The 14761-nt window shown below is 52.4% G+C and overlaps 1 protein-coding gene across 1 annotated transcript in view; it reads left to right on the top strand.

The window, feature by feature from the left end:
- FBXO42 (F-box protein 42) overlaps positions 1-14761 on the top strand; it is a gene marked incomplete at its 3' end in the record, with an annotated part of 31733 nt that overhangs the window by 9437 nt on the left and 7535 nt on the right. The window contains exon 3 of the mRNA XM_010017622.1: positions 197-331. Coding sequence (XP_010015924.1) covers positions 197-331 — 135 coding nt within the window. The remainder of the gene's footprint in view (positions 1-196; positions 332-14761) is intronic.

Below are 14761 nucleotides of genomic sequence, written 5' to 3' on the forward strand. Positions count from 1 at the left end.
GGCTTGGAGCAACCTGCTCTAGTGGAAGGTGTCCCTGCCCGTGGCAGGGGTTGGAACTGAAGGAGCTTTAAGGTCCCTTCAACCCAGACCAGGCTGGGATTCTATGAAACCCAGGGGAGCAAGAAAATGATCTATTTTTTCAGCCCAAACCCCAAATGCTGAGGCCGTGCCTGATGTGTGTGTTTCTGTTCTCTAGGTGCGTGTTACTATGACTCTAACCAGTCGATGTACGTGTTTGGTGGCTGCACACAGAGCAGTTGTAACGCTGCCTTCAACGACCTCTGGAGACTCGACCTGAACAGCAAGGAGTGGATCCGGCCCCTGGCATCAGGTGAGAAATGCCACCATCAGCCAGGTGAGGTGGCAGATGTGCAAAACCACCTCAGCCCTGGGCTGGCTGCTCTGAGTCTGGGTTTCCCCACATGTTTTATCATTATCTGACCAGTTTTCAGGTGATATTGGGGAGGGGGGGTTCTGGCCACAGACTTCAGTATCCTCATGCGCCTGCAGCACCGTGCTGGGTTGTTCCTCTTTGTCTGGATGAGCAGCTCGGTGCCAGTTCGTGCCGTGCGGGATGAGTGACACTTCCCTGTGACCACAAGAGCCTGTCTTGTTAATAATTGATCTCTCAAAGCTGAGACATTTGTGTTCTTTAATAGCCTTGGTAGCTGCCACCTCAGGTATGTTGAGGAGTGGAGGAGACATGCCCGTGCGGGCTACCCACAGCGTGGGAAAGCAGGTACATTCCTGCAGTCCCTGTGCTCAGGGCAGGAAAACACCACAACTGATTTCCCACACTGGGGTTTGGACTCCAAACGTCACACACACGCTGTGCCTGTTTTCCTTCTGCTGCTCAATTTGACTAAAATAACTTTGGAGACAAGCAGAAGAATTGGGGGAAGCTCTTTGGGGGAGGAATGTCAGTGTTAAAGCAGTCATTTCAGTGAAAGCTTGATGTGTAACCAAGAGTAGGAGGAAGAAAAGGAGCTCAGCATCCACCAACCACTCCTTGCTGATGTGTCTGCTTGGGTGCAGATCCTCCTTCATTGTACTCTTAAGTATTGTGGATTACTCAGTTGTTATTTAAAGTCATATTTTCTTGTCTGACACTTCTTTCCCTTAAATGAAGTCCTCCCAAACCCTGATGTTTCTGCATACTGGTGTCCTCTGGGAACTGGTGCGCTGTCACTTTGACATGGTAACATGTAACTCGGTGCTTGATGACTGCTTCTGCAGGTTGATACCGAGCAACTCTTCATAGTTTGACTTTTGCATCTGCACATCCATTGCATGATGCCTGCAGGTGAGAATTAACCAGTCATGGACTTAAAACGGAGGGAGGAAAGCAACCACAGCCTGCACCTATGTGGAAACCGGCTCTCGCTCTTCCCGCTTCCCTGCTGGAGCTCTCTCCCTGTGCTCAGGGGTGGAGAAGAGGCCATGGGTAGCATAAACAGGATACTGGGCGATGCAGACCTCTGCTCTGACCCAGCACATCTATTCTTCCAGCCCAGCGAGTTCTTCCGTCACATTGAATGCGGGGCACGACTCGCAGTCGTGTCCATGGCTCCAGCGGCCGGCACCCAGCTCTGCTCACTCACCCTCCTGGGATTTCACCAAGTCAAATTCCCACTGCCTTACTAACAGATTTCACTTTGAAAAGAACGAGTCCTGTGGGAATATGTGTCAGAGTTAAGTCCCATGGGAAGATCCCCCGAGGAAATCTTTCTGCATGCTGTCACGAGCGCGTGGAGCGAGATGGGATCGCAACTGAAACTTCAGGCAGCCTCGCCAAACAGAGAGCTCTTGTTCCTTGGTCTGCAGAGGAGATGAGTCACTCCCTGCTTGTGCCCCTGGTGCTATCTTACACATAACTGCTTGTATCTTACACATCACTGCTCTCCTTTTTGTATCTTACACATAACTGCTCTCTTTTTTAACTTGGTGCCTTTAACCAGAGGGTTGGCACCCGCCGCCTGGGAAAGAATAGTGGCTGGAGGGGGCAAAAGCTGAGAGCTTTGAAACTCAGGAGTCAGATCTAAATAAGGCAGGAGAGATGTTATTCTTTACAAGAGTTGACATTGATGGATTAACCCTCGTTGTGTGCAGACTAATTGCTGCTGGAGCTTGAGGAGTTCCCACACCTGCCCCTACGGACTCTATAGGGTAGGTCTTGCTCCAGGATAAGGCACTGGCTGTTCCATGAGGCCAGTTCTTGCTCACAGAGCTTGGATCACACTCTACTTGCACCCTTATTAAGCGTGAGCATCTTATCTAATGAGACCTGGGTAGGGCTACCTAAAGAGACTGGGAGAACAGTGCCAGGGCAACACGAAATGCCTTGGACATGGGTGAGCTGAAACGACTTCATCCCTTTCCCCTCTCCAAAGGGCTTTTCCAGGAGAAAACGCCCTTTTCTGTTGTTGTTTGTTCATACCTGTTTTTCCTTTGGGTTTTCTTCCTTGCAGGCATTAGATGACATCAGAGCTGGATAATTCCTCTCCAGCCTGAGCTGCTGCACTTCACCCAGCAGTAAATATTTAGCCTTCAAAGGAGTAATTGGCCTGTGTTGCTTTTAGTCTCGGAGAGGAGGAGGGAGATAATTGCTTCCAAAAACCCTAATTTTTGAGGTTGCAAAGTATTTCTGTGCTTAGATCTAAAACAATGGCATTGACTCTTGACTTATTAGGCTGGAGCAGAACAAGAGAGTCAACGCCTGGCTTTTATGCAGTGCTTTTTCCTGGTGGGGCTCAACGCTCCACAAAGGAGGGCGTAAGGCAGCAGGAGCTCTATTTTAGGAACGTGAACAGGAATGTCTCTAAACTCTTCTCCCTCAAGCTCTTTTGGCCACTTTGGAGCTGTTTTCTACCTCCTCCACTCCCACATATGAGTCTTGCCAGAGCAGGAGGGGAGTTGTAATTAATGGCCCTGGCATTACGTGGGAAGGCTGCAATGTTATCCCGGGGTAGGTGGTCCCTGGGAGGCAGGAGCTTTTCTCCATGTGTTAAGGATGCTTGCTTTATTCTTTCTTTATTTGCATAATTAACCTGGGCACTTGTTTGACTTTTAGCCTATCTGCACAAGAGGAGAACCCGATAGAGAGGACTGGAGGTGGTTTACTCTGGAGTCTGTTGATCCAGCTGGAGGCAAGGGTTAGTCTCAACTCTAACTCAAGCTGCAGCACGCAGCAAGCGAGGGCACAGGCAGGATGGCTTTGGTGGCAATAATCCTCTAGTACCCCCCCAAAACAAGCTCTTGCGCAGCTGAAACAGCCAGGAAAGAAACCAAACCCCTTTGGGATGGAGATTGCCAGGATTTCACGCCACGGGGGATGCTGAGGTTCCCATGGTGGGGGCTTTGGCGTGGGGTTGAGTTGGCTGATGCAGGTTGAGTTGGGTCTGCTGTGCTGGTGGCAGGGAAGGTTTGTCCTGTTTCCGTGTGTTTGTGAAGCAGTCTGGATGAGATCCCTTCCGTCTCTGCACTGAACACTGCTGACAGAGGCTGCCTCAGCCACCAACACTGACCCAGGACCTTCACCATCATCTCTGTCTCCTGTTGTGTCCTTGGGCTCCAGGGGATAACTTAGAGGTATATCCATATCCCCAGGCAGTTTTCCTTCTGGCCTGCCCATGCTCTTTCAGACTGTGTGTTCCTGCAGACTTTCTTCTTTCCTGTACTTGTTAGTTTATATTTCTCAGGAGCCCTGCACTTGGCCTCTGCCTACACTAAACTGGGAAATAACTTTTATAAATCAGAGAGAAAAATGCCAGGAGTTTTGCCCATGCTCCTGGGGGCTTAAGGACAGGGATAGAAAGCTTTTCTTTCCCAAACCAAGCCTTTTGCTATGCTTGCAGAGTAAGGAATGATGTTATAAAGAGCAGGTCTTTGAGGGAGAGGGATGTCAGCTGGAGTCCTACAGGATCTGCACATCCTCCCTGTTGTTTCTGCTTTATCATCCTCAGCCAAGCACGATCCTCTCCTTTGCTCCCATCTTCTCTCCAGCTACCTGGGGAGGCAGGAGAGCTGGAAAGGCCCCAGTTCTCCCCTTGGTGCCATGTGTTTTCCCACTGGCAGGCTGTGAGATCCCACTGTGCTGTCAGGGGACTTGAGGAGGCTCATAGTGGAAGGCTCTCCATGTGCCCACCCTTCCGCGGGGGAGCTGGGACTCCAGGACTTGCTTCCTGGTGTTTTCCTCTCCCTGCGGTCTCACTGCATTTGCTTTGTCTGGGAGATGGGAAAGCTGCTCATCTCTCTCAGGATCTAGGATAAAACCAGGCTTGGAGGTAAAACTTGTTCATTGGATGCTCTGATCCCCTCTGTCCATGTTCACAGTATCAAGGCATTACCACATCAGAGTGGCTGATGCTCCCTGCTTTAGCCTGAAAACGAGTAGAAACCATGAGCCTGAAGTTTGCGCTTAAAACCTCCCAGGTAGCCTTAACCCAACACAGTAAGTGTGCAAAAAGCCCTCTCCCACGTTGGTTGTTGGTTCTTCTTGGCTCTGTTCTTCCCCCAGGTCCTCTCAGTGCTTTGAGTGGGAGCTGCTGGAGTTTAAGGCTCAGGTTTCCCCTTGTGAACTGAGGGAAAGGTGCCTTTGATGGTGTTGTGTCAACAGAACTAACAGCCTAAAGGAGGTAGGAGAGACTCTGCTGTCACCTGCCCGAGGTGGTTGTATCAGATGTGGTCCCTGGGAGTTGTGGAGCGGTTTGTCCTTGATAAAGCTCTGCAAAAACCTTGCCTGGAGCCAAAAAAAACCCAACCCTGTTTTCATCAGCCCCTTTGAGAAACCAGGGCAAGTGCTCAGAACAGTTGGTGAAGTCTTATAATGCTGGTCCTGGTCTGGAGTGAGTTTCCTCCTCAGGGAAGTGAGCTTTGTGGAGCCGAGAGGAGCCATGAGCCACAGCAAAGGACTGCGCTTCCCAAGGGATGGAGACGGTTGTGCAGGGGTGATCCAGCCAACATCCAGCCCACCACATCCACACATCAGTGCAGCACCGTCATGCCAGGCAGTCCAGGGGAGCACTGGGGTTTCTATGAGTAAATACTCATTAGAGTAGTGGAAACCTCCTCCCGTGTGGATTTAAACCCCACTGTGTCTGCAGAGCTCCTGGGAGCATGCAGGTTGTTCTGTCCTGGGTTGTGTTCTGCATCATCTTGTTTCTGAACAGCTGGAACTGGCTGAGACTCATCACCGAAACACACAGCCCTGACCCCGTGTTCCTCTTCCCCTTGCAGCGGGACTGAGCTCCTGGTAACACAGCGAGTGATCCAAGGCACATCTTTGCTTTGGGGATTAAAAACCCCCACAAAACCATGCCCTGCCTGTGCTAATGGCCTCCCTAGAGCAGCATTTCTCAGTCTGGGCCCTGTTCCCAGTCCCTGAGACACCCTTTGTGAGATGCTTTGTAGCAAAACAGATTCTTAGAAGAGTGGACGCAAGGAGGAAAACCAGGAGAGGCAGGTCTGGAAAATGAGCTTCCAAAATGTAGTTGCCAGTTCCAGCCCTTGGAGGGAGAACTGCAGAAGGATCTCTGTGTCCCCCCCGTGTGCTGGGCTGCACCCCCAGAGTGTGAGCAGCAGCTCAGGGAGGGGATTCTCCCCCTCTGCTCTGCTCTGTGGGACCCCACTTGCAGCACTGGGTGCAGTGCTGGTGTCCTCAATGTAAGAAGGACATGGAGCTGTCGGAGCAAGTGCAGAGGAGGCCACGAGGATGAGCAGGGACTCGAGCAGCTCCTGTATGGAGCCAGGCTGAGAGAGCTGGGCTGGGGCAGCCTGGAGCAGAGCAGGCTCCTGAAGGAGAGACCTTAGAGCAGCTCCAGTGCCTAAAGGGGCTCCAGGAAACCTGGAGAGGGGCTTTGGACAAGGGCCTGTAGGGACAGGACAAGGGCAATGGCTTTAACCTGCCAGAGGGGAGATTGAGATGAGCTCTGAGGCAGAAGCTCTTCCCTGTGAGGGTGCTGAGGCGCTGGCACAGGGTGCCCAGAGAAGCTGTGGCTGCCCCATCCCTGGCAGTGTTCAAGGCCGGGTTGGACACAGGGGCTTGGAGCAACCTGCTCTAGTGGAAGGTGTCCCTGCCCGTGGCAGGGGTTGGAACTGGAGGAGCTTCGAGGTCCCTTCCAACCATGGGTCTGTGATTCTGTGGTACCTGTGTGTTCCTGAGCTTGGTGCAGTGTTGAACATCCCGTTTAAATGAAAGAGATGCCAAAGTTATTATTAAACTCTGGGATCACCTTGGGCTCTCTGCAGCCACATCGTAGCTGCTGCCCGCCTGGCAATGAAAAGGAGTGAAAAGCTGGTGCCTGGCACACACAGACACCTCCATGGCTGCAGGTGCTGGCTGCGGGTGTCTGGTGCTTCAAAGTAGAACAGGTTAATGACAAGGACGCAAGCCCTCTGTGTTGAATGCATCCTGCAGGAGAGGAAAGCTTTTTTTCCCAGCTCGTTTCCTGGTCTGGCTCCTTTCTCTTGTCGTCCACTCAGTTCAGTAGCATTAGGCTGTATTTCTGCCTTTGTAGAGCTAAAACTTTCCACGCTGTCCTCAGCACCAACCCCTGACTTTCCCACCACCATCAAAATGCTCTTTGAGCCCTTAAGCCCACAGTGACTTGACCCCATTGGAAACTCTGCTTTAATTCTGGTGAGACTGCTGCCTGGCCAGAGCTTGCTTATCACACACTGTCCTGGAACAAAATCAGGATTTTCTGGGCTTCCTCCTATGCCATCCTTTGGGACAGATGCTGCTGCTTGGAATTGCTTTGCCTGATTTAAATGGATTGAATTTTCTCCCCTCTTTGAGCTCACAGGTTCACAAGGAGATGAGTAACCACTCGTGCAAAGTTGTAGTAGCCTTTGACAGCCAAATCCTCTGTCCCGTGGGGCTGGGAGTGACAAGGAGCACTGGAGGATGAAGCCATTCCAAAATGTAAGCAGCAGTGCAGGAGGAAAAAGGCAAAGTGCATCCTTTGAAGCAGAATCCTGGTAACTAGTGTGATCTACCTGGTGGTACATGTAGAAATGTCCCAAAGCACAGCACACCAGGGTCATCCCGCTGCACAGTTTGCTGCTCCTGGGTGAAAACTGCATCTGTGCAAACCTTGAACAACCTCTGTTGCAAAACACAACATTGCAGGGAGTGGGAACTGGGTCTACTGCTTTTGGAAACAGCGAGCTACACCCTGCTCTCTGCAGGAGCTCCATATTCAGCCTTGAACAGCGAGTTTAAACTTCATTAGTGCCCTTCAGAGAGGGAGCCTGGAGCTTGTTTGGCAGGCTCTGAGGCTCCCCGGAGCTCGGGTGCCTCTCGGTGCCTCTCAGTCCCCTGGTTAGTCCGTGTGAGGCAGACTTGGGTGCTCATTTGTTCCTTTCCTCGCTTGGGTGGTTTGGAAAAGTGGCTCTAATGAACTTTGTGGTGTGAAATATGAACTATTTCAGGGGCAAGAGATGAAAAATCAGAAACTCAGCAGGTGAAGGGTTGTTTTCTGCTGAGAGCTGTGATGTCCCATTGGCAAAGCACGGCTTGTGCGTGGCGGGCTGGCTTCCAGCACGGTAATCCATGGCTGTTTGATTCAATAGGATTGCTCTGTGTGGCGATTAGATGCTTAATCCAAGTGGGTTTAGGTTTACAACACATCTACCCTCCCTTTGATTTGCTTGCTCTGGTCTCGTGGCCTCTCTGGCTGCTTGTGTTTAACCTCTGACGGGGTTTTGGTCTGGATCTGTTGTTCTCCAGCATCACTTGTTGTGTGCAATGTGGCTCTTGCCCCTTGGGATGGACCCCACGCCTGACCCACAGCAGAGTGTGAATGAAGTCAGGGCTGTGGGTGTGCAATCCGCTGTTTGCAAGGATCTATCCTGCAAATGCCTTCACTGAACGAGGCAGGAAAAGCAAAAAGATTCCCCTCTCCTTCCCAGGGGTCACTGTGGCTCTTGGGAATCTGCTGACTGGTTGTTTAGATGCTTCAGAAGTAAAGCTTTTAAACACCCTACTGGTCAGTGTGATGGGAATGGATGTGACTGCTGCTACCAGGGAGAAAAATGCACCCATGCCTCCTGTATGTGAGCACTGTGTCTGCATCTCACTTCATGGCTTTCTCTGTTCTTCCCTCCCCTGGTCCCACCTGATCATAGCTGGCATTAAGTAAGTTATCCTGCTGCTGCGAGGGCTGGAGCAGCTCTGCTCTGGAGCCAGGCTGAGAGAGCTGGGCTGGGGCAGCTGGAGAAGAGAAGGCTCCTCAAGGGGACACCTTAGAGCAGCTCCAGTGCCTAAAGGGGCTCCAGGAAACCTGGAGAGGGGCTTTGGACAAGGGATGGAGGGACAGGCCAAGGGGAATGGCTTTAACCTGCCAGAGGGCAGATTGAGATGAGCTCTTGGGTAGAAGTTCTTCCCTGGGAGGGTGCTGAGGCGCTGGCACAGGGTGCCCAGAGAAGCTGTGGCTGCCCCATCCCTGGCAGTGTTCAAGGCCAGGTTGGACACAGGGGCTTGGAGCAACCTGCTCTCCTGGAAGGTGTCCCTGCCCGTGGCAGGGGTTGGGACTGGAGGAGCTTTGAGGTCCCTTCCAACCCAAACTAGGCTGGGACTCTGTGATGATGGAGCAGAACAACATGAGAAATAGCTTGTTGCTTTAACCTTGTCAGACTTAGATTCCCAGAGAGACATTCCCTGGGCGCTGATTCCTCCAGAGATTAACAGAGGAATTTTTCCCACTATGGCCTTTTTCCAGGATGGATGGGGAGAATTTTTAGCCTCCCTGGTCCCAGTTTATGACACACAACGGAACCCACGAGCAGGGACAGGCTGGTGGATGCACGGTGCTTCCCAGCATGGTACAGGCTCATTTGAAGCGTGACCCTCAGGCCTTGGAGGGCCTGGAAAATCCTGCTGGATTTTCAAGGTTGTTATACCAAAACTGGGGAAAACTATGTGCAGCCTGTTGGGCAATAAGGAGCCTGTGATCTGTAAAAATAGGTTCTTGGGGTTAGGAGGCCTTATATAGACAAATAAGTAGTTGGGTCTCATTGATGGTGCTGAGCATCTCCGAGAGAGTTTGGGAACTGCTGGTGGTCTGAGGAGATACATCTCCTGCAGTGTTCCTTCCTCCACATGCAGGCCTGTATCCTTTCAATCCTGATCTTCTTCAGGGTTGATTTAGAAGAGCTTTTTTAGTTTTCTATAGGGACTTTTTCCCTTTCCGGGCTCTGGCTCTTTCCTGACACCTGATTTCACAGCCCTGAGGAGAAGTCACCTCCTTGCAGATACCTGGCTCATCCGAGTCGGGCTGAGTGGAGCGGAGGTTGGAGCATCCACAGCATCTGTGAAACCTTCTATTTGATTTGCTTTTCAGGAAATACAGCTTAAACCCCTTCCAAGGGTGCCCCAGCCACACAGGCTGCATGTTTGCATTGGTGTTGTCTCACATAGGATTAATGTGTTGCTCCGGAGAGGAAGCTGATAGCCTGACCCAGCTCCTGCCGCAGCCTGGTGCTGACATCCCGGGTGCAGCCCTCCATGGAGGGTTCTCTGACCATGAGCTCCCTGGGTGGTTTAGATCAAGTTATTCCTTTCTCTTCTTTGACAAGCCCTGTGATCCTGTGGCTTGTCAGCTGCGAAGGAGCTTTGAGGAGCCTTCAGAAAGGTCCTGCTCGGAGGCTTCAGACAGGCTGTGCTGACACCTATCGGCAAGAGCTCCTTCACAGGCATCCCAGCCAGCAGGCACACATCCCATCTGAGGTGTTCACTGAATCATAGAACCCCGGGCTGGTTTGTGCTGGAAGGGAGCTAAAAGCTCACCCAGTTCCAACCCCTGCCACGGGCAGGGACACCTTCCGCTAGAGCAGGTTGCTCCAAGACCCTCTGTCCAACCTGACCTTCAACACTGCCAGGGATGGGGCAGCCACAGCTTCTCTGGGCACCCTGTGCCAGCGCCTCAGCACCCTCCCAGGGAAGAGCTTCTGCCCAAGAGCTCATCTCAGTCTCCCCTCTGGCAGGTTCAAGCCATTCCCCTTGGCCTGTCCCTCCATCCCTTGTCCAAAGCCCCTCTCCAGGTTTCCTGGAGCCCCTTTAGGCACTGGAGCTGCTCTAAGGTGTCCCCTTGAGGAGCCTTCTCTTCTCCAGCTGCCCCAGCCCAGCTTTCTCAGCCTGGCTCCAGAGCAGAGCTGCTCCAGCCCTCGCAGCAGCTCCGGGGCCTCCTCTGGCCTCACTCCAGCAGCTCCACATCCCTCTTGTGCTGTTGCCCCAGGGCTGGATGCAGGGCTGTAGGTACTCCAGTTTTCCTTCTTTTAGCTGCTCCTGCTGTTGTGCCTTTACCTTTGGGACCAATCCACCAGGATTCTGTATCTAAAACTGAAGTTGGAAGATGCAGTGTTCCCTTTTTGGTCTATACAAGCTCTGCTTTCAAAGTCTCTTTAAATCCTCACTCTGCACAGCCAGATTTTACCTCTTTCCCAAAAGCATCTGCTGTAAAACCTTAGTTCTGGAAGGCACACGGAATGACAAAGCACTAACTCATGCTTGTCTGCAGTCCAAAAGGTGAATATTGATTCCCGACAAGAAATATTTAGCACATTTGGCATTAAGCACTGGATTTACTGGAATGAGGGGAGGAAGAAGCACAGTCCTTGTGTGAAGGGAGCATAGTGCGGGAACCAATGGCTTCAAGATGAAGGTGAGGGGGAAGGCAGCACGTGAGGCAAGGGCTGGTTAAAAGGCAAATGCAAAGAGCTGGAGTGAGTATCTCTGTGTGCTGTGCTGGGGCTTCCAGCAGGTCGATGTTGGGGTTTCAGTGAGGAGCTGCACTTCCCTTGCAGCACATCTTGAGACGAGCTCTTCCCAGCACTGAGCTTCTTGTGCTCTACTCAATCAGACATTCCTGCCTGTGCCCACAGGATGCTCTTAAAGGACACTTGAGGTTTCTTCAGCCCTGTGGTAGCTCCAACCTCACCAAATTACACAGCAGCATTTCCTGAAACACCAGTAATTTGGGGCTTCTCCGACGTCTGCGATGCCTCAGCCGCCTCCCTCCCGCTGCGGCAACGGGAGCGTGACTGGAGCCAAAAGTGTGGAGCTCAGCAGGGCCAGGGCACGCTCCTGCGCTGCCCCACACATCCCTCCATCCCTTCCCTGCAATTAGCTGGTTATTACGGCCTCGTGTAGTCTGATACAGCAATTTCCATCTCTCCGTTTGCCTCCTGGAGGGAAGAGGAGTCGCGGGAGCTGATCACCCCTCTCTGCTGAGCTCTGTAATTAGCAGCAGGGCTGGTTTGTGTAGGATGTCAGACTGTTACTCCAGTCACTTGGTAGTCTGCAGGGTATGGTATCGCTTCAAGGGGGTGGGAGAAAACAAGTATTAAAGCAGAGGGAGGTGGGTGCTGGCTGGTGGCTTGATTCCACCACCTCCAGGGCAAAGCAGCTTTTGCAATGGCGGCGCCCTTCACCGCAGAGCCAGAGCTGCGCTTCCCAGAAGCTGGGGAGGTGGTTGCGATGGGAACACGGGGTGACCTCACCCGCAGGAGTGCTCTTGGTTCTACAGAACCTCTCCTACAGCATCGAGGTGCGTGGATTAGAATCATGGAATGGTTTTGGTTGGAGAAGACCTTAAAGCTCCTCCAGTCCCAACCCCTGCCAAGGGCAGGGACACCTTCCACTAGAGCAGGCTGCTCCAAGCCCCTGTGTCCAACCTGGCCTTGAACACTGCCAGGGATGGGGCAGCCACAGCTTCTTGGGGCAATCCTTAAGTTACAGAGACCCTTGTTTGCAGCATGGAGATAGGAGGGGACAAAGCCCCACCGTGTTCCCCACTCTTATCTTGCCGCTGTTTGCTCAACGTGCTGCGTAAGGACATTGTTGAGCGTTACACGGGGTGACTCAGTAATCCTGCTCCGCGGGGTTCCGAGGGCACAGCCTCTCCTTTTTAGCACTTTATCAGGCTCCGAGTTGCAGCATGTAAGAATTTCCTGGGTAAAAGAAAGAAACACACAAATGACTGTGACATTGCAGCACTGGAGGTGACTGATCCTCCCCGGCGGGCATTGCTGCGCCGCCTCCAAAGGATTGCACGAAACCAGCTCTTTGGATTCAACACTGTGGGTTTGACTGGGCTTGTACCACGTACATGTGTCACTGGAGGGTGGAAACTCAGCGTGGAGAGCATGGTGGGAAGGGGGTTTGAGTGGAGATGTCAGATTTGGTTACATCCCCCCCTAACCTGCAAGAAAACCTCTGTGTTAGATGTTCCCCTCCCCTCTCTGAGAGGGGGTTTTCAGCCTGCAAAGGTTTTGTCTCCCTGTTGGGAAGACAAAAGGATCGTGTTTGGTTTCTCTTTAAACTCGTGCAAAGCTCAATTCCTGTTTACTTCCAAGCAAGGAATTTTTGGAGGTTTTTCTCGAAGCCAGATTTGAGGGAACACTAAATCACCTGTGGCTTTGGGAGGGGAAATGATACTTTCCTGGCTCTTAAAAGCTTTAAGCTTTAGGCAGGGCCAGTCAAAGCCAGTCTTGAAAATGTCTGTAATCCCAGTGCCCTGTTTTGAGGGGCCTGGGGATGAAACCAGGTGAAGGTCAGATGCTGGATCAAGGGTTCACTGAGCCCTAAATGTTGGGTTTGACCTGGGGAAAGAGCCAGTGTGCAACGGAGATACCTCCTCTTCTCCAAGGAGCTCTCCTTGGGTTTGGCTCCCAGATCCAGTGCTAATGCTGGGATTGCTGGGATGCTCATCCACTGTATTCCAGCCTCTGGGCCACTGCTCACCAGCTTCTCATCTTCCTTTTGGGAAGCCTCAGGAACTGCTGACAGGGGAAAAGCTTTTGGGCAGATGTGCAGACGGCTGCAGAAACATCCCGGCCTGGGAAGCGCAGGGGTTGTTAGTTTTTCCATCTCTGGTTTCCCTTCCCATGGAAGGGGGAAGATTCAGGGAGTTCCTGCTGTCATGCAAGACTGGGACGAACCTTTGTGTGATGGAGGGGAGTCGAGGTGGTGCTGGTCTGGATGAGCTTGAGGTTTCCAGCCCAGGAGCTGGGATTTGGCATCGTCACGTCTCTGCCAGCCTAAAAGTTGGGCTGATAAATCCAGCCTGAGCACCAGGAGGTTTCACCTCTCCATTCCACATGCTGCTCCCCTGGAGATGTACACAGGTCCAAACAGCAACCACACAGCCAGCTGCTCCATGAGGAGAGGGTAGAGACAGGGCTTTTGGAACTCAGAGGCTGAGTGCAGTACGTCATGCTTTTAGCCTCATTTCTGCTGTGACATCCATCAACAGGGTCACATTTTTCCTTCTTAAAAGGAATTTGCTTTTTACTACTTCTTTTTGACACAACACAAGCTCTCTGGGGTGAAAACCCCCAAAAGTTCTCGTTCTTCTGCCGATGGATTATACTGAAGTGCTCTGACATTGCAGAGGTAGAAACCATTTCACAGAACCCCAGCCTGGTTTGGGTTGGAAGGGACCTTAAAGCTCCTCCAGCTCCAACCCCTGCCACGGGCAGGGACACCTTCCACTAGAGCAGGTTGCTCCAAGCCCCTGTGTCCACCCTGGCCTTGAACACTCTCACTCCAGCAGCTCCACGTCCCTCTTGTGCTGTTCCCCAGAGCTGGATCAGGGCTGCAGGGGGGGTCTCCCCAGAGCACAGCAGAGGGGCAGGATCCCCTCCCTGAGCTGCTGCTCACGCTCTGGGGGTACAGCCCAGCACATGGGTGGGAGTGTTGTGTTGGGCTGTTCCTGCTCTCTCAGCCAGGCTTTTCTTCTGTGGCCACTGATTTCTGCGGGTGCTGCTCTGGTTGCATTAGAGGGCTGAATAAATGGGCTTTAAAAACTGCTTATAAGGACAGATCCTAAAGAGATAGGCCCAGAGCTCGCGTCAGAAGCGATCAGAGGCTGGAATTTCTCTTCCAAACATCCCTGGAAGCCAGAGATCTTTGTTTGTTTGTTTGTTTTAAAAGCCTGTCTCTGCTTCTCGAGCCAGGAAAATCCATCAAGTGGAGAACACAATATCTCAGACGAGCTTTTAGCTGCTTATCCCTGCTGAATAAACAGCGTCAGCTGTGAAGAGATGTTACCTTCTATGTTTAGGAGCAGTTAGTTGTGCTGCACCCTCTGCACGCTGCAATCTCTACCCCTAAGGAAAGATCATCTGAGCTGGGGCTGGATGGTGTTAGCAGGGTGTTGAAACCTGTGCTGCACCCTGAGCCAGGCACAGCAGAACCACTGCAGTTAGCTCCCGTGTTCTGCAGGCGCTGGGGTCGGTGGTGAGGGACAGGAGCTGTTCCATTGGGAAGCACATCCCGGAGAGGAGGAAGCCCTCCCCTGTCAAGTATGTTGCTGCCAGGCTTTGAAGCACCACTGCAGAGAGCTGGGACCTGGCGCAGACTGTCACGAGGCCCCATGGAATTGAGCCGGGTCCCTTTGATGTCCCTTTGCTCCTCCGCATACCTGAGACCTGGAGTCACAGAGGCTGCCTTCCCTTTGCCCTGGGCAGGGCAGAAGGTGCTCTGTCTCCCTCGAGCTGCCCATGGCAGCAGCACCCAGCTTTAGACACAAGCAGGGTTAATTCTCCACTCTTTGTCCTCATGTTTCTACTCAACACAAGTCCTCCGGGTACCACCCGCTGCTCTTTTGCAGCGTAGGTATCCCGGCTGCCTGGTTGGAAGAGGCTTTGAGAGGCCAACTCTCCTTTGAGTGCTGTAATTCAGACTTTTCCTGCATTGCAGAATGAGACTCCGCTCATTTACACCCCTACGACAGCCAGTAACAGGCAAAGCTTCCTGAAG

Source organism: Nestor notabilis, unplaced genomic scaffold, assembly GCF_000696875.1.
Source record: "Nestor notabilis isolate BGI_N333 unplaced genomic scaffold, ASM69687v1 scaffold27916, whole genome shotgun sequence".
NCBI lineage: Eukaryota > Metazoa > Chordata > Aves > Psittaciformes > Psittacidae > Nestor > Nestor notabilis.